The sequence below is a fragment of the Zea mays genome, chromosome 3, assembly GCF_902167145.1.
Source record: "Zea mays cultivar B73 chromosome 3, Zm-B73-REFERENCE-NAM-5.0, whole genome shotgun sequence".
NCBI classification, from domain to species: Eukaryota; Viridiplantae; Streptophyta; class Magnoliopsida; order Poales; family Poaceae; genus Zea; species Zea mays.
This window is the reverse complement of record NC_050098.1, coordinates 19,810,511-19,834,667: the sequence shown is the minus strand read 5'-3', so window position 1 is coordinate 19,834,667 and position 24,157 is coordinate 19,810,511. Positions and strand designations below refer to the sequence as shown.

Below are 24,157 nucleotides of genomic sequence, written 5' to 3'. Positions count from 1 at the left end.
GACCGAGTGAGCTTCTCTTCTCAATCACACGGGACACTAAGTCCCCGCAAGGACCACCACACAATTGGTGTCTCTTGTCTTGGTTACAATTGAGTTTGTCACAAGAAATAATGAGAAAGAAAAGAAGCAATCCAAGCGCAAGAGCCCAAAAGAACACAAATGTCGCTCTCTCTAGTCACTATTTGATTTGGAGTGATTCCGGACTTGGGAGAGGATTTGATCTCTTTGGTTGTGTCTAGAATTGAATGCTATAGCTCTTGTAATGTGTTGGAAGGTGGAAAACTTGGATGCAATGAATGGTGGGTGGTTGGGGTATTTATAGCCCCAACCACCAAACTAGCCGTTTGGTGGAGGCTGCTGCCGCATGGCGCACCGGACAGTCCGGTGCGCTAGCCACATCACCCGACCGTTAGGGTTCGACCGTTGGAGCTTTGACTGGTGGGGCCTCTGGGCTGTCCGGTGGTGCACCAGACAGGTCCTGTAGACTGTCCGGTGCGCCAACTGCGCGCGCTCTGACCTCTGCGCGCGCAGACGCGCATTAAATGCGTTGCAGTCGACCGTTGGCGCTTGAATTAGCCGTTGCTCCGCTGGCACATCGGACAGTCAGGTGTGTCACCGGACACTGTCCGGTGCCTTACCGGACAGTCTGGTGAATTATAGCGGAGCGGCCTCTGATTTTCCCGAAGGTGACGAGTTTGGAGCTGAGTTCCTTGGCACACCGGACAGTCCGGTGGCACACCGGACAGTCCGGTGTGCCAGACCAGGGCACACTTCGGTTGTCTTTGGCTCTCTTTGTTTGAACCTTTTCTTGATCATTTTATTGGTCTATTGTGAACCTTTGGCACCTGTAAAACTTATAATCTAGAGCAAACTAGTTAGTCCAAATATTTGTGTTGGATAATTTAACCACCAAAATCTATTAGGAAAAGGTGTAAGCCTATTTCCCTTTCACCTTCCTCTTTCGCCCGCTTGTAACCCTACTATGAGCATTGATCACTAAACGCGCCGTACTGCAAGCTGCCGAAGATAGGATATATGAATGTTATTTCCAAACCAGTATAAATATTGTGTCTACCGTGTATACAACTTATTGTTGCAACAGACTCCATCATATTAATTGGGCAAACATTTTTTTCAATATATCATATGAATTAGTTTAATCAAATAATTAATTATACAGATAATTTAAAGACATTATATTAATTGGTCTAATAAAAAAATAATTAGCTATCTAATTGTAAACTATCGAAACAATGTTTTATAAACCGTGGTATTCTTGGAGCCGGATAAAATTATGGCTTTGTCACGGATAAGACCGTAATTGTGTGCGATCGTGCATGTCATGTGCTGCTGCACATCGATCGAACCCCTCTACGAAAGAAAGAACCCGAGGCGGCCAGCAGGCCCAGCACCGCTCGCTCGCCGCATGAGTAGAAGGACGTGTCCCTTCGTGGGGTGCGCCCGCCACCTGCCGATGCGACGTGAGAGGAGCCAAGCGCGCAGTGGGCCCTGGACACGAGAGCGGTGCGGTGTCGTGCTGGCGGCGGCGGCGGCGGCGGCGAAGGATAAATAGGGCCGTAGGGCCATCGTTTTGCATTGCCGTCGCGTGGCCGTGGGTTTTCATCGACGAACGACGACGACTCTGCCGCGCGCGTTTAGGCGCGTCGCCGCCGGCCACCCGGCCGGCCACTTCGACGCGGCTGTGGTGGTTTAAAATTCTCCGGCTCGCCGCCCACGGCCTCGCTGCACGTAGTTGCAGGTGAGTGAGGTTCTTCGATTCCCCCCAAACCCGGCCCATCTCCGACGATCCATTATTTGTTCGTCCATATGAAAATGCATCTCTTTTTGTACCCAGTTGTTACCTACATGCAGCTTTTACTGCTTCATTCAGTTATGGTCGTGTACATCTTCAGAAAACCAGACATGTTCAGGCAAGACCAGTGGGTATGCAAAAACAACAGCAAAGTGGCTCGGCATGTCGACAGCCAGCTGCTACTTCTACTTCTACATATAAACCACGCGCTGGCATGAACTCCACTCCAGCATGGATAGACGACATCATCGCACAAATCACATACCAGGTCAAGGCACCACGTTTCACAAACCTAGTGAACACCCAAGAACTATTATGCAATACCATCATTTTGCTCGATAGATTTTCCTAGCCCAGTTGTTTCATCTGAGCAAGTGTCTGTAGGAACTAAAACACAGTAGTATGCTGTATATACTGTCAAGCATGAAACGCAACCAGATCAGCTGCAGGATTTGCAGCACCAAGCTCTGGCCATTAGGTAGGCTGCATATCACAACACACAAAGGGAACATCAAACTACATACACTAGCTCCGTCCCCTCCAGGGACACTGCAGGTTGGCAGGCCCAAAGCTAGCACAGGGTCTCGCAACCCACAAGGTCATAATCAGTACAAGCATCCATCGGCAAGGGGAAGCAAGAGCAATCCCAGGTAGGTGGACGCTGGACAGATCCGTGCTCACGCCGTTCCTTGCTCCGGACTTTTCTGGCCGCTTGTACTAGCTCCGCTGTTTTGTTTCGCCAACATCTGAATCTGATCGCCATACCATAGTAGGAATTAGCATAGCACTCAACTGCATTTGGCGCCCCGTTTCAATCTCACGGGATAAACTTTAGCTTCCTGCTAAACTTTAACTATATGAATTAAAGTGCTAAAGTTTAGTTTCAATTACCACCATTAGCTCTCCTGTTTAGATTACAAATGGCTAAAAGTAGCTAAAAAAAGCTGCTAAAGTTTATCTCGCGAGATTGAAACAGGGCCTAAATAGCAATCTAGCCGACTGGTCAGTGATCACTGAAAGCTTATTCAGAAAATAAACAGGTAAGATATATATGGCATCCTGCTATGGTTCCTAACTTTTTACACCACTTGTGCCTAACAGATCAAGCTCTCTCACGAGGGTTTAATTTTCATGCAAGGCCTGACATTTCTGCGCTGAGGTTACATTGCTCACAGTTGTTCAGTAGCAGCTTGTCCAACAGTACTTGCCCGTTCCAGCAGTACTTCCAGGCAAAGTAGCAAATTTACGCAGAGCGCAAAGGTAGAAGCTAGCAACATCCAAAGGAAATAACAAAACACTAGCAGCATCCAAAGAAATTTGGTATTCTGCACTCCCTATTGTATTTGGTTGTCATTAACCAAACAACACAGTTTGGAGTTTGGACTGAACTGAACTTGAATAAGGCGCAACCAATCAAGGTCCTGCTTGTGGGCTTTACCGTTCAGATTTCAAGAAAAAAAAATATACCGTACCTTCCTGGATCTCGTATCCTTCAAAGCATTTCTCAGAAGATTTTCCAGCTTCTCCAGCTCATCTACATCTGATTCGTCAGCATTGCTCTGGGGAGACCTGCCGGTTTGAAGAAATTGTGATTATTTATCAAAAATGGGAAACCAGAGTGGGTGGAAATCCTGAGTTCTGGGTGTGTACCAGGTCGCAATCTTGCTCAGCATCAACTGCAAATCTGAAGAAGCTTCATCCTTGTTCTGTACCAAAAACACCCTAGTAAGCTATATTTATCGTAAATTTCAATATTATATATTTGCTCTGGTATTCTACATACTGTACAAACAGGACATTCTGTTCTGCATAGTGTGAAAAACATAGCATTTTGGTTGGTGCCGGCAACTGGCACAGTATGTAAAAACATTCTTTCTAAAACTATGATAAAAAAAGCAGCGAAGCTGTAGGCTGCATCATATGCGTTGTAAAAGCTACATCAAGATCTTTACATCGTTTCTATTTCGATCGTCATTTATATTCCTTCCTTCTCCAGAAAATTGCTGATAGCGGTTATATGTATCCTCTATGCTGAAAAAGGAGAAAAAAAATGAATATGATATTAGCTCCTTGCATAATGTACTCTTGGACAATCAACATCTATATATTCACCTCACGTGGAACAAAAATGCAGGCAGTTTTATTGGAGGTGAGTATATTATTATGAATTACATCCTGAATCTTACAGTCAAATACAGTTTATTAGTATGATGTCCTTTTTCCTCATGATATTGAGTTCATGCCCTGGTCCATCACATTCCATACTACTATTCTACTCTACTTAGTTCTCATAAAGGTTTCGGACCACTGTTTCTCTAGATGTTTTAAGAGTTTTCGTTGCTATATTCTTGATCATATAAAAACATCAGAACTGAGCCATGATACAACCTATCTGTCACATCTAACTTTACATGGTCTTTGATGCATATCTTGGACCACCAATATCATCTAGAATATATTTTCAAGATTTTATAACTATTTTATTATACAAATATGCAAATATATCATGTATCCAAACCTAAAGATTTAAAAGTTATTGATCTTCGTAGTTTTCAAGGTTTGACCAAATTTTGTCCTAAAATGACATGTTGTATCAAAGAGGAGCTACTAGTCATATACGCAAGTGGATAACCAATGAAATGCTTGTATCAAGCAATTACACAAGTAAATGTAAATACCTAGGACATTTTTTGTTTACGAACTCCTTATTTATATTCTTTTACCTTTTCTTCCCTTGAATCATAATGCGGATAAATCTGGTATGTGGGTTTGTTATCATAATTTCAAAAATAAAGGGTGTGTATTTAGAAGTAGATCACTGGGAAAAAAGGTTCGGATATTTATATGAAGGTCTAGGATCAAACCAAAAAGGCAATAAAAATAGACTTTCTATGGACAAGGATTTTAAAGGAAAAACATGGACTTCCGATGGGTGATACAGATTAGAAAAAATATGCATTCATGGGCTTCAAATCTATTCAGTTGAAGAATGAATGAAAGATAATGTATACCTTTGAGAGTTCTCGATATGATGTCATCTAGATTCCAGATGTCCAAGTTAACTGTTTGAATAATAGACTTTTCTCTACCATATATGCCCTATCATATTTATTAATGTAATGTGATGTTCCTTGTATCTGACTGTAGAGTTTGGACCACTACATACCGAGACAACCATCTAGGCTGTCTAGGTTCTGAAGTTATGATTAGGTACTAGAGAAGTCAAAGTGACTAGCTCTATATGCTCCATGTGGAAAAGCCAAGAAGTTTCAGGGCGTGTAGGGTGGGTTCTAAGAAGGCGCAGTCGTTAGCTAAATGTTTGGTTGGGCTTTTTGCACTCTTTCTAAATATTTGTAATTAATTTCCCCATGTTTCCCGAGTTGGATTTAGCTTTCTAAGTTTTCTTCCACACACTCCCAACAAGAAGTTTCCATCTTCAAATGTTCTGAATCTACTAGACACAGTATGGGCACGCCTTTTTTTCATGACAGGTTTTGTGTTGGGGGTGCTAGAGTCTAGTTGATGCACATGGCCCTGCCCAATAGAAGTTGGTTTTCTTCCATTGATATATAAGTGAAGTTGATAGCCAAGTTTTTCTTGTCTCCTCTTTTTCTTTCCCTTCCTTGAAGGCTAAATATGCTCAGTTGAGAATGAAAGCTGAGAGGACATCGAACAAATGAAATAAGTGGAGTATACATTCAAAACTTGAGAGCGACCCCCAAGTGATAGGTTTTTACCTTTTAGGGCAACAAAAGATATGCTCTAGGAAAAAATGATAAGAGAAGAGAGTCTAGTAAGCTTTTAGGCATCATGCCCATGCACTATAGAAATTGAATTGTTTAAACCATAATATTTTGGACAATAGAAACTTGTAATAAATTGTGACAAAGAATGTGAATTTATGATTTATCTCCAACCAAGTTATGAGCACGGTTGATCAACTAACATAATATTATCGAAAGCACTTTCGATATTATATATATCATTGTATAAATACTCAACTACATGTCAATTTCATAATTAGTTGTTATTTTTGTTTGTGACTTATTAGCGTGTCATAATTTTCCCATTGTTATATGTTTATGTTATTTTTCTTATATTAGTTGCACAGTTATAGGTTCTCTCTCATATGTTAACTTCTCAACAAATATTTTAGATATTTTATATTTAGTTGTTAGAAGTTGTTAAAAGTATATTTGGTAGTCTAGATATTGTGTCTCGTCTACTGTCATATATATCCATGATTTGCCTTGTCTCTTACTCATGTGCTCTATATAAACTGCCTAAGGGCTTAATGCAATACATCAATCCTTGATGGCAAACCCCCCTAACATGGTATAACGAGTTTAGGCTATGACTTAGGCTTCCCCTTCTGCTGTCGTCGTCGCGCTGCCTCGAGGAAATTGATCTCCATCAAGAGTTGCGCTCTCGTAGTTAGGATGCATGACTAATCCTTCTGATTTGTCGCGTTCATCGTCGTTATTGTATTGTCAAGCTTCAACAAATCAGAGGCTCGCTGGTTTCTCTACATGTCATGGTGGTTGTTGGGCTCTCCTACCGGTTGGATCATGCCTTTGTCCTTTGTGCATGCAATCATGGTGATGGTTGTGGGGCAGACGACATCCACGTGTTGTCGTGGTGACGATTCTGGAGAGGCCGTGTGAGCCCATGGGCTTTGTCACCCTTGACCCCTAGGGTGCTAAGAGACGAATTCAAGAGCATATTGCCTACCATGTATTTCCTATGAAAGTTGGCTAGGAGATACCTAAGCCAAAAGATGAGGACAACACGAAGGAGATTGAAGCTCGAGAGATGATTCAGTTACCTTATAAATTCAATCCCTTCAGCATCTTCATAAAGCCGAGCAATGAGTGGCTCATTATGGTGGAGACAGTTGCTAACAAAGTTTTATGCAACTATATTGTGAAAGAGATCATCTACTTAGTGCGATAGTGAGTGGCAATAAAGAGAATACATAATCGTGTGATCAAAGCATATGACTTAGAATATCTAGACTACCCCAACCTCATTGTCGATCATGATGCTAGATTGCAGAGGAAATGCAAAGTAAGAATTATAGATAGGGGTTGAGTGATTAGTGAAAAGGAGGCTAGAGGGGGCCCTCCGACAAAGTCCTTGAAGCCAAAGGCAAAATACAAGGGTAGTGAGATTGTGGCAAAGGAAAAGTTGCTAGCACCCAAGCGCTTTGAAAGGAAACACCATGAAGGTGAGAAGTAGAAGGTCTAGGTCGAGGCCTCTAAGGTTGCCTCAGAGAAGCCTGCTGGCATTGCAAAGACCCCTACCACTGAAGAACATGTACGAGCTGTTGTTGAAGAGTCTTGTTCTGAACGCTCAGAAAATTGAGGTAATGACAAAACAAACATCATGGTATTTTTAAGTCCTTTCGGGGTCGACCTTGTTAACTTTGATTCTATGTCGAAGTAGGTCGAGAAAAAGCCCGCCTAGGAGGATACATCAGGCGACAAGCTCAAAGAGGCATTGCCTAGCCTCCCCTGCATAGTGAATCCAATGGATGCGATCTTTGGAGATTTATTTGAGGAGAAAAGCAACAAAGCCATTAAGACCCCTGCCAAAGAAAAAGAGGATGTTGGTTGTGCTAGGCTATGTGCCTCTCCCTGTTAGCCAAGTCGAGCCTTTGTGATCGTGGTTTATCTCTTTCTCCCTCTTTCAGTCTTCTGATCGAGGATAAGGAGGGTGAGTTGAGTTAGGAGAATGGACTATTTGTGGGTACTTGGTGATGTAACAAAATTTGTTGTTGTTGTGGGTCCCTTTTTCTTCCTAATTGGTCGGGTTTTGCGCCATCGTCGCCTATTTTCATCCTTGTATTGCCCCTACATCACCGTCGACTACGTCGTTGTGCGCCTCTCTCACATGGTATACCTGGACCGTTCATGCTCTTCGTCATCTTCTTTAAGCACCACTGTTGCAACACTCTAGCACCACCATGACTCCTTGCGCAATGCAGATCTCACCACTGCCACTCTGGGTCCCTAGATGTGTCAACCATCTACTTCTTTGACTTCGTCCATCACAATCTCGTTGCCAGTGTCGTCCTCTGTCCTCGTCTACTTCATCCACACCGACAACCATTGGTGCATTGACACATGCTTCCTCGTTGTTCTTCTACACATTGCAACTATCGCGGAGGCCTTCTCTGCTAGTCACTTTAGACACTGACGTATGGTTGGGGTCCTCTACCTAGTATGTCTTTTGCTAGCAACACTGGTGCGTACCTTCATCCCCGGTGTGTTTTTGGGCTTAGCTAGTAAACCTCACACATGCCTCAGCCACGTTGATTCGACAATGTCGACTTCGCCATCGACCTTCTCCATTGACTGCCTTGACTGCATCACCATCTTTGTCTATGGTGCTTCCTTCTATTCGCCACCATCACCACAACACATCAAGCACACGACTTGTGTGGCTCCTACTTCTTAGTGACCTCGATAGCTTTCATCGACCACAACTATCCTTTGCAAGATTATCGACCACAACTGTTCATCCTTGTACTAGGCTACCTCAACATCGACACAGAGAACTATCGTCTACATCAGCTTCTCGTCGGTTTCTTCTCCAAGTCGTTGCATCTGCACTCCGACAACGTCACGACTATGGGGGATTTTAGTCCATATAGACTTCTATAGTCTAAACGTCTACCATGCTCCCTCTATGATTGTGGAGTGTTAGAGTATATTTGATAGTCTAGATATTGTGTCTCGAATTGCCACATGTATCTATGGGTTGCCTTGTCTCTTATGTCATGTACTCTATATAAATCGTATAAGGGCTCAATGTAATACATAAATCTTTAATAGCAATCTCCCTTCTTCATAAGCATCTTTAGTCACCAAAAAGGTCGTTACTCTTTTAATGAGAGTGTGCAGTGACTAAATATAATAATAAAATCTCAAATATAAACTACAAGATAAAGAAATTAAAAAATAATATATTTGAGATACAATACTTCAATAAACGAGACATTTTAGCATGACTTATGTAGCATCAGCATCATCACATCTTGTAGTTTTCTTCTACAATCCCGTGATTGCAACAAATTCCTGTGTTTGAATGGATAAGTGACGCACCACGCCTTTTGCCTAGTTTCATGTAGGTCATAGAATGTGGAGGTTATAGAGGATGGCGGGGCGCCATGCAAATAGAATGTCTATGACTGTTTTCAAACCAATATATCAGACAAAAAGTACATATCAATCACAATTAAATTAGACATATAATCACATATATATTAAATTCATATAATTATGAATCACAAATACATAACAATTAACAATTGTTGGTTAGTAGCAAAAAATATAGCAGGCGTTAACTTTAGTTATATTAAAAAAAGATTAAATTACAGAAAATATACGTATCTTCAACCATAACAAATGGCCTAGCCAAACTAAAATATAAACTTTTAAACTATTAATTTCAAATTAAAATAAGAGTTAGATAAAAATGGTTTAAAAATATGTCACTCTAAGGACTTGTCAAGTTATAATTTTCGAATGCTACCTTATAGTTATGGAATTTAGACCCACTACTACTATTGCGGCGGCACGAGTGAAGGGGAGGGGTGACGAGAATGTGAGGGGAGAGGCTGGGGGCGGCAGGGTCGCAGGGTATGATGGATGATTCAAATAATATTGTCCATTGGATTTGGGTAAAAAAGACGGGTTTATATAGTGATCTAAACCATGATATGTTAAGTCTAGGTGCAACTGTTTGGTGGATTTAGCGAAACTTACGGGTGTGGGGGTGATTTGGTTGGATTGGTTTTGCAAAGTTTAAACTAGTCAATTATATAGTGGTATAGACATAGATACCAAACATGAGAGATAAGAATAATATTTAAAGGCTCTTGCTAACTTTGTGGCGGTGGTCCCCTCCTCTGGTGACAAATTTGGAGGGTATGTGGCAAGGTTTTATGACATGGTGGCCGGACCGAGTGTCCCTATGGTTGGATCTTGAGTAAAATGTATCAGCGATTTTCAAATTTGACACAATGTGTCACTTGGGTATCAGAACCTAGAAAACTAGAAAAATAGGTCGAAAAGTTGGTCGACTCATGCAAATTTATCTAAAATCGATTTTGCTCAAACTAGATGCCAACGTGGCATGCTACTTTAGAGCTCACTAATGAAAGTTTGGGGACACAAGTTCAGAGACTTAAGTGACATAACATGCCAAATTTGGGGACTTGTGTATCAGCAGGCACATGATGCGTGTGGGAAGGATTTGATGTAGCACGTCACATCGCCATATGGTTTGAGCAAATCCAGATCTGAATGATTTTGCACTAGGGTCTATTTTTCTAGTTTCCTGAGTTCAGGGACCTAAATAACACATCGTATCAAGTTCGAGAACCGATGATACACTTTGCTTCTGGATCTTTGCAAGCTTGGTGTTGATGCATCCCTTCCCAATGGACAACAATGGTTAGTCATTGTTGTACGAGGTGACGGGGAGGGCCATCAACCCCACTTCACTCTAGGTCGCGGAAAGGCTATTTGACAACAAAATCTAGCATCTCTTCTGGGATACATCGACACCATGTTGCAGGGCGGCACCATCACCTCACTACTTAGCACCTATAGGCTTAGGGTGTATTTGTTTTCGCAGCTCACATATGCGTGATTGACATGAGCAGCGATCGAGAAAATCATGATTTTACTTGTGATACGGGATTTTCTGTTCTCAGTACAAATCCCGTGGTTGAGTCGAAGCCGCGGCGACGAGAATCATCTGCGCTGCAGGCTGTTTAGCGAGATTTTTCTGGTTTCTCGCGTCACTCCATCAAAACACGGCTTTTAACCGAAACCACCTAGTCTACTTAGCAATATCTTTCCACTAATGGTGGCAATTTTGTGAAGTGTGAACATAATTCGATGGGTCCGGCAAATTTAGTTTTATAAAAAATAGCTTAGAAGAACATCTTTCCAAGCTCTAAACAATAATCTCCTCAACTTTGAATGTTTCTTCTAAAAATTCCACATGCCACGCATTTTACTTGTTTAAACTTAAATTTTCTATGGTTACTTGTTTTGTGCTTCTAAGGCAAGAAAAACATAAAGAAATGGAAGTCAAAATTCCTATAAACAACAATATCCTAAAAATAGAGAAAGACAAAGTAGAGAAGAGGAACAATATCTAGAAGAATATATATAGAAGGTCAAAGTGAGCTATGTTAGCGTGTTGTCTTATGCCTTAATTATGTTGCTCTTGCTATTCATCAATTTTACTTCTCCAAAGAAGTTGTAGAGATTCATGATGTGTGCTATGCGCTGATATACAAAGATGTGCTATTTTTCACTTATGATATAGGTAGCACTTAACCACCTTCTATCATTAACCTTTTGTAGAAATAAATGTTCTTCACTTAGATAACTCTAGGACTTCCACTCATTCAAGGGACTAAGCACCAAATTAACTTCTCGAGCGAGCTTGATTTGCCAATCCTGATGAGACTAAAGAGATTCAACACCAAGTCCAAGATATTTTAGACCACAAATATGTATATAACAGTCTTAGTTCTTGTGTTGTTTTAGTTACTTAGGTTCAAAAATAGGGTGTTTTAGTTATTTTGGTCCAAAAAATATGGCATAACTAATGGGGTGTTTGGTTTGAGGAATGAGCTAGTCCATCATCTTCTCACTCCTCACTATTTTTGTTTGGTTTGTGGAATAGAATGAGTTAATCCATCACCATCTCTTTTCTCATAGTTACATAGTTAGTTAGTACTAATATGAGGAATGAAGTCATCCCACCAAATCTGAGGAATGAACCCATGATGGACCACCTTAATTTAGATGGTTTGATTCCTCAAACCAAACACTCTATAAGTGCTTCCATATGAGTGATTAGTAATATCTTTTGGGTTAACTAGTGCACAAATCACTTCTATGAGATTAATGGATGAGGTTTTATGTTTTTTATTTGTAAATTTGTGGTAGTCTATTTTGTGATATATTGATATACACTAAATCTTTAACAAAACATTTTACTCATCTATGTTTTTAATGTTTTATATGCTACACATCTATTTGGTAACCTTGTGAAGTACATTTTTATATCGAATAAGTATCTTTTTTTGGCTATGTTGTGACCTCACACGGAAGTAAAGTAGATGAAGATAACATGTGTGCTATAAAGAGTCGGTCAACGCCCACAACCGTGATAAAAGTGTGAAGCTTCTATGGACTTATATGATTTTATTATTACTTTGTGAAGGATTAAAGCACTATTATAGCCTTGCTAAATGAATTGACAAAAAGGACATCATGTTTCACTGAGCAAAAGAACAAGAAGTGTCCTTTGCTCTTTGAAAGAACATGCTTACCAACACATTATTACAACAACTTCCTAATTTTGTAGGACTTTTGAGCATCAATGTGATGCTAATGGAGTTTGCATTAGTGGTGTATTGATGCAAGGTAAGCTCGTTGCTTACTTTAGTGAGAAATTAAATAGACATTCTTAATTATTCTATGTATGGCGAAGAACTGTATGCAGAATTTCCTAATTACTCTAATAACTAAGTCAAAATAAACTGAAACGTACACATGCCTATGTGGGTTGAATTTATTGAATCATTTTCTTATGTGATCAAACATAAGAAAGAAAAAGATAATATTATTGTTGATGCTTTGTCCAGATAATATACTATGTTGTTCCAATTTGATTGTTCTATAATTAGGCTTAAAATATTAAAGTACAATATGTTAATAATAATGAACTTAAGGATGTGACAAAAAATATATATAAAGAGATGTATATAGAACAAATTTGTGATGCATGGTGAGTTTTTGTTTAGAGCTAACCGATAATGCATTCTACTTGTTTATGTTCGTCTTTTGTTGTTGCAAGAGGCACATGGAGGTGGATTGATGGAACATTTTAATGTCAAGAAGATAAAGTGTTGGTCACATACTTCTTCTATCCAAGGATGAGGCAAGATGTAGAGAGGTTCGTAGCTTGATACACGACATGTCAAATAGCTAAATCGCGGTTGAACCCATATGGTTTGTATATGTTGGTTCATTTCTTCTATTTCTTGGGTGGATATATATATATGAACTTTGTTTTGGAATTGCAAAGAACTAATAGGGGGGATAGTATTTTTGTGGTGGTTGATCATTTATCTGAAGTGATAACTTTTATTCCCTATCATAAAAGCGACGATGACATTCACATTGCTAACAAAGTCTTTCAAGAAATCATTCACTTGTAGAGGTAGGGACTTTTAAATATATGCTCCTAGCTTAGCGTCATAGATCAGTTTTGCACCTCTCTAGTATTAAAAACGCCTCATCCATTACTACTAGAGGGGTAGAACTGAGCAGTGGTGCTAAAGTAGGGGAATAGGATTAAAAGTACCTCTAAAGAAGAATCTATGTCTAGGGTTAGTCCATCTTTAACGTTGCAGATTTAAAGCCATATTTAGATGAAGAATTGAGTCAAGAATGACTCCATTTCAATTGAGGAAGGATGATAAGGACATCACACCTTCAGATGCGCCTACTAATCATCCGATCGTTATATAAGGTCCAATGACTTGAGCACAAATGTGATGATTAAATTTTCAAAGGTAAGTGATCCTTTCGATAATTTTGGGAATAGATTATCTAATTATGTTATCGTGCTTGATAACATTAGAGAGGGTCATGAAGTAATTGAAGGTGTGGAGGTGAAGATCAAAAAGAACGCCCAAGACCAATTAAAGGCATTAGTCCAACTCGAGTTTGAGTCTGAGTGGACCTTTAGGACCATCCTGTAGTAAAACAGATGTGCGAGACATACACGACATACATAATCCATTTTTTATGATCAATATATGAATAGAAATATATTTTCATAAGCTAACTAATAATTTTGATCTAAGGTCTAATTTCCACCGGAATTAATGAAATTATCGAAATAAGTCAGCATTCAAAATATGTTAGTGTTGTGTCACAATTTTTTGGTTGGCTAGGCATGTGTTGTCTTAGAGCCCATTAGGGGACACGTTCAAGGGGTGTGATAGCCTTAGGATATATAATTAGTAGCCACTACTCATGTTAGGACTCAAGTTTTGCTTTTAAAAATTATCTTTGAATAATTGTCATTATAGGGTTATAAAACCCCACTTTTGTGATCTTAGTCATACATATATTGTTAGCATTTTTGTTGAGCTGTGTACTTTCAAGTTCTTTCTTGTGTTTTCGATTCACTGACATGGATTAGCCTTCTTAACGAGATCAACCGGATTAGTGACACGGTTGATCACCATAAGAGTCGTAGTACCACGTTCCACCAAAACAGAAGTTATCATGAACCCGATGGAACATTAAGGACTCCATTATCATAACAAATAGCGTATTAGGTAACCTTGTGAATAATTCTGATTCCTTGTTTGGGGACTAGGTAGAAAATTAGTAAAAACATGATGATTTGGTGATGTTTGGATGTGGGGTTGTACTGGTTGTACTTTGGGCCACTTGGAAAACTAGGAATGATATGTGCTTTAGTAGTAAAATGATTATCGATCCTTCTAATGTGATATTTTTGTGCTATTTCTAGATGGATTCAAGTTTATTGTGTGCTAAAATACCCGCTGTTGGGGGTCTTCTTCTCTGCCGAACATTTTTTATTACTTCTTTTGGATGCTGAACAATATAGAATTATGTTTTGAGTTGAATAAATTAGAATTTTGATCTAAAATTTTGTGATAATTGGTCTAATTTTCTTAGTTGAAAGATGAAGCCGAATATTTATTCCTTTATCTAAAAAATCTAATAATAACTTAAAATGTTTAATAATAGGTAGACATGGATATCGGAATTCTAATAACTCTCGTCGTCCAAGTATATGAGATGCAACCACTTTTTTATTCTAGTCTCATAATATAAGGTGTTGCCTTGGAGCCTGAAAGCATCTAGGCCCCTGGTTGGTTTTAGTGATTAATGACAACGTAATATTATATGTGACTAGCGTGTGTTTTGCAGAGCAAATGGTAAGTTAGGTCGCATTACAGAAAGTTGTACTACAATGGTGAAAACAATCCCTGAGATGAGAACTTGAAGCGACAACTGAAACGACGAATCAAAAGATGAAAGTCTTCATATTCCGAGTGTTGAAGGAGTTGTAGACACTCGGTATAGAATTAGGTCTTCTATTTTGTTTTAGCCGTACTATAAAGAGAGGTTGTGGATGAGTAGTTTGACCAAGAGAATTCTAGTGTAGTGTTGGTGCATATTCACACTTACATCTAGTGTTAGGTGTCACTCTATAACACACTCACGAGTTAGAACAAAAACGGTTTTGAAAAACAAAAGGAAAAACGAAGTTAGGGTTTCTGTCTTAGGGGCACCAGACTGTCCGATGTGCACCAGACTGTCCGGTGCACCCCCTGACAGTGGTGCCAGTCAGCCCCGGGGGCAGTGATTCTGTCCCCGAGAAAATCCGAGAGCAACGAGTGGAGAAAAAGAATTTTAGCCGCCACACCGGACTGTCCGGTGTGCACCGGACAGGTACTGTTCACTGTCCGTTGTGCCATCAGCCCAACTGCTAGCTGTCAGAACTAGCCGTTGGAGACGACCGTTGGCGCACCGGTGGCACACGGACTGTCCGGTGCGCCCATACGCAGAACAGCCAGGTAACGACTAGTTTGGTGAGTGGGGCTATTTATACCCCGTCCACCTACCTTATTGAGTGTCTTGCTGCCCACATTGATGACCACATATTGCTACAACATTGCAAGCACAACAAAGACTAGTGAGGTGACTAGAAAATCTTAATTCCACGTCAGGACCTCATTAGTGCAAGTGAGAGCCACCTAGAGCACACACCACATGCATTAAGCTTCTCTTGGTAAAGTGAAAGTCTATTGCTTGTTACTCTTGGTGATCGGTATCACCTAGATGGCTTGGTAGCGTTTGGAGCACGGTGATCACCTCGGATGATTTGTTGGTGACCCGACTCAAAGATTGTAAGCGGTCGTGAGGGATCCACCGCGCCGGAGTGGCAAAGGATCACCTCATAGTGAGTACTTAGTTCTTGACCAAGGGGGAGCGATACCCTTGCGCGGGTGCTCCAACGATGACTAGGAAAGAGTGCCGACTCTTCGATACCTCGACAAAATATTGGAGGAGTCTTCTCAACCTTGTTTTACTTTCCGCATTTAATTCAAGCATTTTACTTTATTCAATTGTTTAGCAAGTAGTTGAAGTGATGTCTTAGGATTGTTATCTTTCTAGTAGTATTCTCTTATTGCTAGTAGTTAGGTGAAGTTGGGCTCTAGCTTAGGGTTTAAATATTTGCTCAGGGTTTAATTGTTGTTGAATTTTTAGAAAAAAGCCCAATTCACCCCCTCTTGGGCATCATGATTCTTTCAGAGCCATACTAAGAGCATCTCTAACCGCTCTCCAACAAATAACTATTAAAAACAGATTTTAAGGGCCATACTAAGAGCATCTCTAACCGCTCTCCAACAAATAACTATTAAAAACTAGTTTTTAGGAGTATCTCAAAAATTATTAGGGTAGATTTTAACCATTTCTCCAACCATTCTCATAACTAGGCCAAGCCACTCTTGGACCCACATTGATATGTTTCACTTGTGTATTTTCTTCTTCCACGACTTTGACATCTGTCCAACGACCAAACATATACCACCATCAAAGGTTGTTGGTTGTACGTGGGCGGACGTGGCCGGTGAGAGACTACCAACGGCGAGACCGAGCGATAGCAGAGATCTGATCGACAACGGAGGTTCAATAGCGGGTTGTGAGATGGTAGAAGCAGGATAGTGTGGGCGCGTTGCCAGCAACGGACGACGAGGTTGCGCAGATGGGGAGGATGCGCTCACGGAGGTAGACGACGAGGTTGCGTGGGTGGTAGCGGATTGTGAGGTTGTGTGGGCGTGGCACGTTTGTGTTTTCTAGGAAGCCCAAAAAGCCCCCGTTTGTAGCTACAAATGAGAGTTTTAATGACTATAAAGAAGTTGGAGCACTTTAGAGAAACCGTCGAAGACAAGTTTTTTGTGTTTTTCATGAAGAACTTAATTTATAGACTTTTGAGGAGCTTTTATAGATGCTCTAAGACAAACTTTACTCTGCAAACGACCAAACGTTGTAATCTACCATGCAAATCGCCAATCTTAGGAGATATGTTGCGGACAGCCTAAACACCCCTTATTAAGACACTCCCTTAATAAGGTGTCAAGGGATCCTTTCATTTTGAGAAATATGTATAGACCTTCCGTTTAAGGAAATATGTATGGATTGCAAGATTGGATTAGCATCGGCATCGAGGAGCAGCACTGCAGCAGTTGTGCAGTGCCAGGCACTGAGGGAAAAGGTAGTCAAGGGCGGTCTTGTCGTGATGACTAATAATCGTCCAAACCAACCAACTCTCCGTACGTGACGGCAGCGGCGAGAAATCCCTCTCTCCCAACCCAACATCAGCCAGAGCAATCAGTAATAAATAAACAAAACAAAACAAAAAATAGTCGCAGCACTAGAAGAAGTAGCAAGCCAAACGAGCCCACTTCCACCCGCACGCAAAGCACGTGCGCATGGCGAGAAGCGACAGGGCTGGCGAGGCCACTATCTATTCTGAAGCGGCGAGAAGGCAGAGCACAGCACACCCGTGCGGCCGGCCGGAGCCCGGAGCTGTAGCAGGCATACGGATACGGCTAGGGCAAGATCCGGAACAGGTGGACGCACAGGGACAGGCAGGGGTCAGGTCATGCTCCCAGTCTCTCTCATGCAAGGTGTGGCGCAACGCGCAAGTGCAACTCGGCGGGAGACAGTCTGGAAGCTAGCGCATGGCGAGGCGGCGGGACAGGACAAGGGGGGATCGAGGGAGGCCGACGAACTGCTCTTGCTAATAGTCAGTCAGGATGGTATGAGCACACAACAAGCAACAACAAATCGGATGGAACAGGAAGGGGAGCGATCGAGGCCGGGGCGGGAGGGAGAATTGGAATTATTATTACCTGGTGGAGGCGTACTCGTAGAGCTTGCCGGCGGGGGAGAAGACGATGAGGGCGACCTCGGCGTCGCAGAGCAGGGAGAGCTCGAAGGCCTTCTTGAAGAGCCCCGAGCGGCGCTTGGAGAAGCGCACCTGCCGGCTCACCCGGTCCTCGATCCGCCGCAGCTCCACGCGGCCGCGGCGTGCCATCGCCTTCCCGTCCGCTCCAATCCGAGCCGCCATAGGCTGATAATAGGCTAGCTGGCCTCACTTCACGCTGCTGGGCCTGGCCGCCTGGGAAGGAAAGGAACAGGGAGCGCGGTTGCTGGAGGCTGGAGCGAGCGCGAGGGGTTGGGGACGGGGAGTGGTGGGACCCGGCGCTCGGTCGGTGACGGCGGACGGCCGCACGGGGGTCAGGTCACTCTCGTTCATTCACCAGTGCCCAGTGCTCGTATGTTTGTGGCAGTCACGACGCTCTCGTGGTAAATTTCCAGATCGGGAAAACGCGGCGTGGAGGCGGTTTGGCTGGCTCCTGGCTGGCTGGCTCGTCATGAGCGTGAGCCGTGAGGGCAGGTGTGCGACATGCCCCACGCCCGCGCGTGAGCGCGGCTGTCCACACGGCACTCGCGCCCCGAGCCACTCGCTCTTCACGCGCGCCCACGCCGCAAATATCTCGCCGTCCTATGGCGGTTCGAAGCTGCGCGGATAAGGACGCTCTCGACCATTTTTCTTCTGGTGAAAAAACGAGAGAGGACACACTCGACTCTCCAGATCCTTCCTCATGTCGGTAAGTTGCGGGGAGGTGTTTGGCCTATCGAATGTCGGTATTAATATTAAATCTATTTAAAGATATAATATCAATATTATCCTCTTCATCTAAAATAATAATCATGTTAGACCAAATAAAACGTAAAATCTTATAAATTTTATGTTATGAAGTGTTTGGTTGAAGAGCCAAGTAGAATGGAATCGTTCTGTTCTAGTTTTTTTGCTATTTGGTTACAAAGTAACTAGAACGGAATGACTCCAATTAGGGAATATTCTCCTCAGATCCAGAATCATTCCGCTCCAAAAAATCAACCGGACGGAGCCGCTCCGTTCCCATCCCGCTCTCACAGTCATGCTCCGTTTTGTTCACTCTGCAACCAAACAAAAAACAGAGCCGCTCCGTTCCAAATTACCAAACATAGAACAGAGCGGCTTCGTTCCTATAAATAGGAATAGAACGGTTCCGTTCTACTTGGCTCTTCAACCAAACACTGCCTAAAAGGACTCAAGAAATTGGTGAGAGATACACTTATGTATATAGTATTACATTTAAACTTGTCACCATATTTGTCTCAAAAAATTTAGTTCCTTCACGCGGCTTGTTTCGGAGCAAAGAGATTGAGGGGGTTAAAATATTTTATTAATTAATATAATATAAGTTTAATATGATAACACATATTTACTAATTGATCTAAGTATAATTTTAATAATAACTAGTCGGTTACCCGTTTGTTGCGACTTGCGACGGCTCACAACAATACACACGTAAATTATCCATAAAAAAGATCTCAAGATTTTTTATTGGTTGTCTCCGCTCTTTGCATAATATTTTTTTATGAACGCACGGGTATCATAGGCAGCAAATCCGAGACACTCATCCCTTGCCTCCCCCACTTCCAAGGTTTCGTAGAGCAGGAGGGGAAGGGAAGAGGTGGGCATACCTGTTCGTTGCCGGAGAAGGACACGACGAAGACCTGGGCATCTGGAGCCGACATAGGTAGTATACCGCTAGATATATAGGGAGAGAGCACGCAAGCGGAAAAAGAAGCTCAGCCAGAGCAGCTCCAAACCAAGAGGCACCCGCACCAGGCGACAGTCCGAGAAGGGCGAGAGAATGTGAGTGTCTTCCCAGCCCTGGACCCGCCGAAACGACACAACACCACCACCAACTCCGTAGCATATGCCGACTGCTGCCACGCTACGGGTCATAGTTGTCCAATATCTCAGACCTAGACTCCTTATCGCTAAGATAACCTAAGCGTGGCAGGCGCCACCATGTCCTCCTCAACGACACACATAGAGAAAGGCCAGAAGCATGACCGACTCGCCCCGTACACGCGTCGACGAGCGTCGGTCGGCTCGCGGCTGCGATCGTGGGTGGGGCAGCAGGTTGGGGAGGAAGAATAGGGTGAAGGATGGGAAGACCAACAGGACGTCCAACGACGGTGAAAACGATGGTGCGCGCATGATGTGAAACGTCCTCGTTGACGTGCAATAGCCACTACGCGAGTCGGTGTCAGGGCTTCCTCCTACGCCTCTACCGAGAATGGGATGGCGCGGAGGTGGAGGCATGAGGGGAGAGAGAAAAGAAGTAGAACGGCGAACGAGGTGATGGCAACTGAGGCGAGGACCATAATTATCATAATTATTGTGCAGAGGTATAGATGGCCAAATGGGCCGTGTCTAGCGAGCCTGCCCGAGGCACGACCCATGTAATAGTGCCTGGGCCAACCCTGCACGAGCGTCATGCGGTGTTTGGGTTGTAGCCTCAGTCCGTAGCGCTGGTCCGACCCGACACGATTATTTTTTTATTTTACAAAAAATCATATATACATATGTACAATTTATATTCAATATTATAAACACCTAAGCATGCTGTTCTTCTGATTAGACAGTTTCGCTCAGTGTCTTCCACCCTTCTTCCATCAAGGTGTGGGTTCAAACCCCATCTCATGCATCGCTTTTTAACATACCCTATCTCCTGCACTGCTTTTTAATATTTTATGTTGAGTTGATTTGGAAGAAATGTAGGGTCTTTTTTAAAAAAGATGACGCATGACGACCGTTGAAACTGGTGCTTTAAGTATAGTAGTGGCGTCCGGCCCGAGGCACGACCCATTTAATAGTGCCTGTCTCGAGCACGCGCCTGCGTCCATCTCTCGAGCACGCGCCTGCGTCCATCTCGCGTACGACGGCGCGTCTCTTTTTCCCAGCGCCGCGAGGCGAGTGGTACCTTCACTGATGCAGCGACGCGGCTCTGCTACTCAGCGTTGCAAGGCGATAGTTCGCTCCCATTGGCCATGTCTCCCATACGCACTACGCGTCCCGAGATGAAGGGATGCTTCAACAGCCGGGTGCTGGCGTGCAAGCAAGGCAACGGCATCTCCGATGCCCGCGCACATGGAAGGCAACGACGACTGTAGAGGCCCGCGTGCGAGCGAGGCTCCGACTGCCCGATGCGTGGGAGACAAGGTCGCGACTGTTTTTCCGACTGCTCGCACGCGTGGGAGAACACTGCGATGGAGGCCCATGGCAGCACTGGAGAGAGGCGAGGGTGGCTACTGGCTATCGTGCGGAGCAGGTAAACCCAACAGTGGTGTAAAGTATTGAGCATAAAATTAATAACCTTAAACTGAAGCTATATGTATATACGTAGATAAAATCAGTACAATTTGTATCTACGGGGAAGAGTAGAATAATGTACATCGCTAGCTGCCACCGCCATGGAGGTTCATGTGGAGGAAGACGTTGCGCGGAGGGACGCTGCCCTCGTCATGCGGACTACACCCAAGATGGACGAGTCTCGCACCGAGGGAGATCCGGACCCAACTGGAAGTGGAAGCGGCATCTTGGGGCCAAGCGTCGCCGAAAGATAGCTACGGAGAAGAAGGGGATCGCGGCAGCAACGAGTCAGCAGGCACCCATGCTTATCCTTCCTTTGTGTTTCTATTTGATCTGTTTTTTTTTCTGCCCACGCCATATCATCGGTTTGCGGCCCCGGGGCTACCCGCCATCGAAAGGCAGCGGCGGAGAAGAATGTGGTCGTGGCTGTAATGGGTCAGCAGATACATCATCCACACTTATCATTTCGTTTGTGTTTTTGTTTGATCAATTTTTAAAATTTCTTTATCAGTTTGATTGGTATCCACTTGCATCCTCTCACAGTTTGATTCGTGTTCGTTGGATGGGTCTCAAAGTTACCTGTTGCTTCGACTACACTCTCTGAATTTCGCAAACGACATCTTGGGGCCAAGCGCCGCCGAAAGATAGCTACGGAGAAGAAAGGGATCGCGGATCGTGGCGGCAATGAGTCAGCAGGTCCAGCACCCATGCTTATCCTTTTCCTTTGTGTTTCTGTTTGATCTGTTTTTTTTTTCTGCCCGCGCCATATCGCCGGTTTGCGGCCCTGGGGCTACCCACCGTCGAAAGGCAACGGCGGAGAAGAATGTGGTCGTGGCTATAATGGGTCAGCAGGTACATCATCCACACTTATCATTTCCTTAGTTTTTTGTTTGATCAGTTTTTAAAATTTCTTTACCAGTTTGATTGGTATCCACTTGCATCCGCTCATAGTTTGATTCGTGTTCGTTGGATGGCGACGTCTCAGGTTTCGTACAGTTCACTAAATTTATTTTGCTCAATTGTAAGGGAATTGTGTCCTATATAAGCTCGCGCTCGTGCCGCACCCGGAGCACCCCTTCTTCCTGCAAGTCTGGTTCAATTAAATTTTTTTGTTCTGTCATGTTGCAAAGTACTTGGCGAGCTATGATATGTCATTACCTTAGTGAAAAAATTGTTTCTAATATATCAGTATTTTTAGCTGTGCAGATCATGTCATCATATAGATGTTGCAAACATTATAAAATAGAGGATCCATTTGAACTCTTGAGATTGTGGAGTGCATGCCTAGCCTAAATATGAAACTTAGCGTTGGCATTAGTAATTTCAAGTGTTATCTGAATAAATTGTTTCATACTTGAATTGTTTTCCCTGTGTTATTTCAAAAATGAAGTAATCGGTTTATATTTCTGGTTTTGTTACTGAAAGTGGCGTGCCATGATTCTTGCCAAGAGAACAATAGTGTCCTTGGCTGTTGTGTGAGTTTTCAGAAAGTTCAGATTTTTTGCATGCATAACCTAAATGTGAGACTTAGCATTGTCATTAGTAATTTGAAGCGTTATCTGAAGGAATTGCTTCATACTTGAATAGCTTTCCTTATGTTATTCCAAAAAAAATGAAAGTAATCAATTTCTAGCTATGGTTTTGCTACTGAGAGTGACGTCATGAAGAGTGTTCAAAGATTTATTTTTTTTGACGTTCCAAAGCATGGTAACCACCAAGGATTCATCCTTTACAAAGATTCTTCATCGCAGGATTTCAATGCATTACTATTTTTCTGTCATTCAGTGCTATTGGCTCTCTCTACTAACAATGCTTCCTTATATTCGCAGTGTTGTTCAGTGTTCTTCATTACCTACAAAAATGTGAAAACCTCCAATAATCCAATCACATATATTAAATGAAATATGCTACATATATTATCTATAATATTTATTGCCAAAATCATAATTCTAAATATACTTCAGAAACATTAGGCTTGCGCGTGGGGCGCGCTTCAGACACTAGTTTTTTTATTAAAAAAGGATGGTTAGTTTTTTCTTCTTCCGTGCTCATGCAGCTACTACAAGTGCGTTGGGAAATTGGGAGCCATCTTGGGTTCAAAAAGACCATATTCTACGTTTGTTGCACCTCCTGCGCAGTCAAATCTCCTAACTTACCGTTTTGATTCACTTTTTTTCTTGAGACAAATGCATATGTTATAGTAAATATAATCAAAGATGCTGCATGTCCTCCAAATCAAATAAACCGAGCTTGCCGATACAATTTCCTGACAGGCGGTAGGCCGAGGGGTACACGGACAAGTTGATGGGTCAAAGCCTGTAGAGATTCACTAACTTGAAATGCTGATTTTGTCGAGAGAGAGAGAGAAGAGAATACAAGTGGCCCATCAAATGTTCTTTTCTGTTATCTATTAGCATATAGCTCAACATGGTCCATAGAGCAGAGAGGTTGACAGGGACGACAGCACGAGTAAATTGACAGGGACGGCAGCACGAGTAGGACTTGTTCGTTTTCCTCTCAATCTATGTGGATTGGGTAGGATTGGATGGATTTAAATCCCGAATAAATCAAAATCTTTCATATATTTTTTTCAATCCAATCCAATCCACATGAGGACAAGAATAACCGAACAAGCCCGTAAAGAGGAGGCAGCGGTGACATTGGGGAGGGGAGAGGGGGAGGCTAGGGGTGGCAAGATCGCAGGGAGGAGGGATGAACTACTACGACCTACCCTTATACTTCAGTTTCTAAGAATGTCTGTAGCGGTTCCTCCTAAATTTCTTTCCTTATATCACTTTTTGTGCCATATCATCAATATTTTATCCCCTATTTTTTATCTCCCGCAGCGGTTTCTCCTATATTCTTCCCTTATACCTCACTACAACTATAAAATATCATTATCTAACCCTATTTATCATCTATTAACATTTTTTCTTCACCTATTAAAAAAGCACCGTACAAATGAGTAGTGAATAGAGGGAC

General features: G+C 42.6%; 1 protein-coding gene and 1 long non-coding RNA gene across 8 annotated transcripts; one reads left to right on the top strand and one right to left on the bottom strand.

Moving 5' to 3' along the window:
- The first annotated feature begins 1,412 nt into the window (after positions 1–1,412).
- LOC103649796 (uncharacterized) lies at positions 1,413–12,965 on the top strand. 6 transcript variants are annotated; one of them, XR_004857091.1, is made up of 5 exons: positions 1,413–1,759; positions 2,915–3,538; positions 3,810–3,962; positions 12,209–12,267; positions 12,701–12,965. It is a non-coding gene; the product is annotated as an uncharacterized lncRNA (long non-coding RNA). The 6 variants fall into 6 exon arrangements; XR_002750267.2 differs by having other exon boundaries at positions 12,209–12,965; XR_004857089.1 differs by having other exon boundaries at positions 1,466–3,538.
- Positions 2,110–18,427, bottom strand: LOC103649797 (MADS-box transcription factor 51). 2 transcript variants are annotated; one of them, XM_008675509.4, is made up of 5 exons: positions 17,811–18,407; positions 3,766–3,844; positions 3,464–3,519; positions 3,286–3,382; positions 2,110–2,565 (listed from the first exon to the last, which is right to left on the bottom strand). In XM_008675509.4, the coding sequence occupies exons 1-5, from the start codon at positions 18,026–18,028 to the stop codon at positions 2,491–2,493; spliced, it is 525 nt and encodes a 174-aa protein (XP_008673731.1). In that variant the 5' UTR covers positions 18,029–18,407; the 3' UTR covers positions 2,110–2,490. The 2 variants fall into 2 exon arrangements, 1 of the variants encoding a protein (XP_008673731.1); XR_004857088.1 differs by having other exon boundaries at positions 2,125–2,565; positions 3,766–8,931; positions 17,811–18,427.
- Between the last annotated feature and the right edge of the window lie 5,730 nt (positions 18,428–24,157).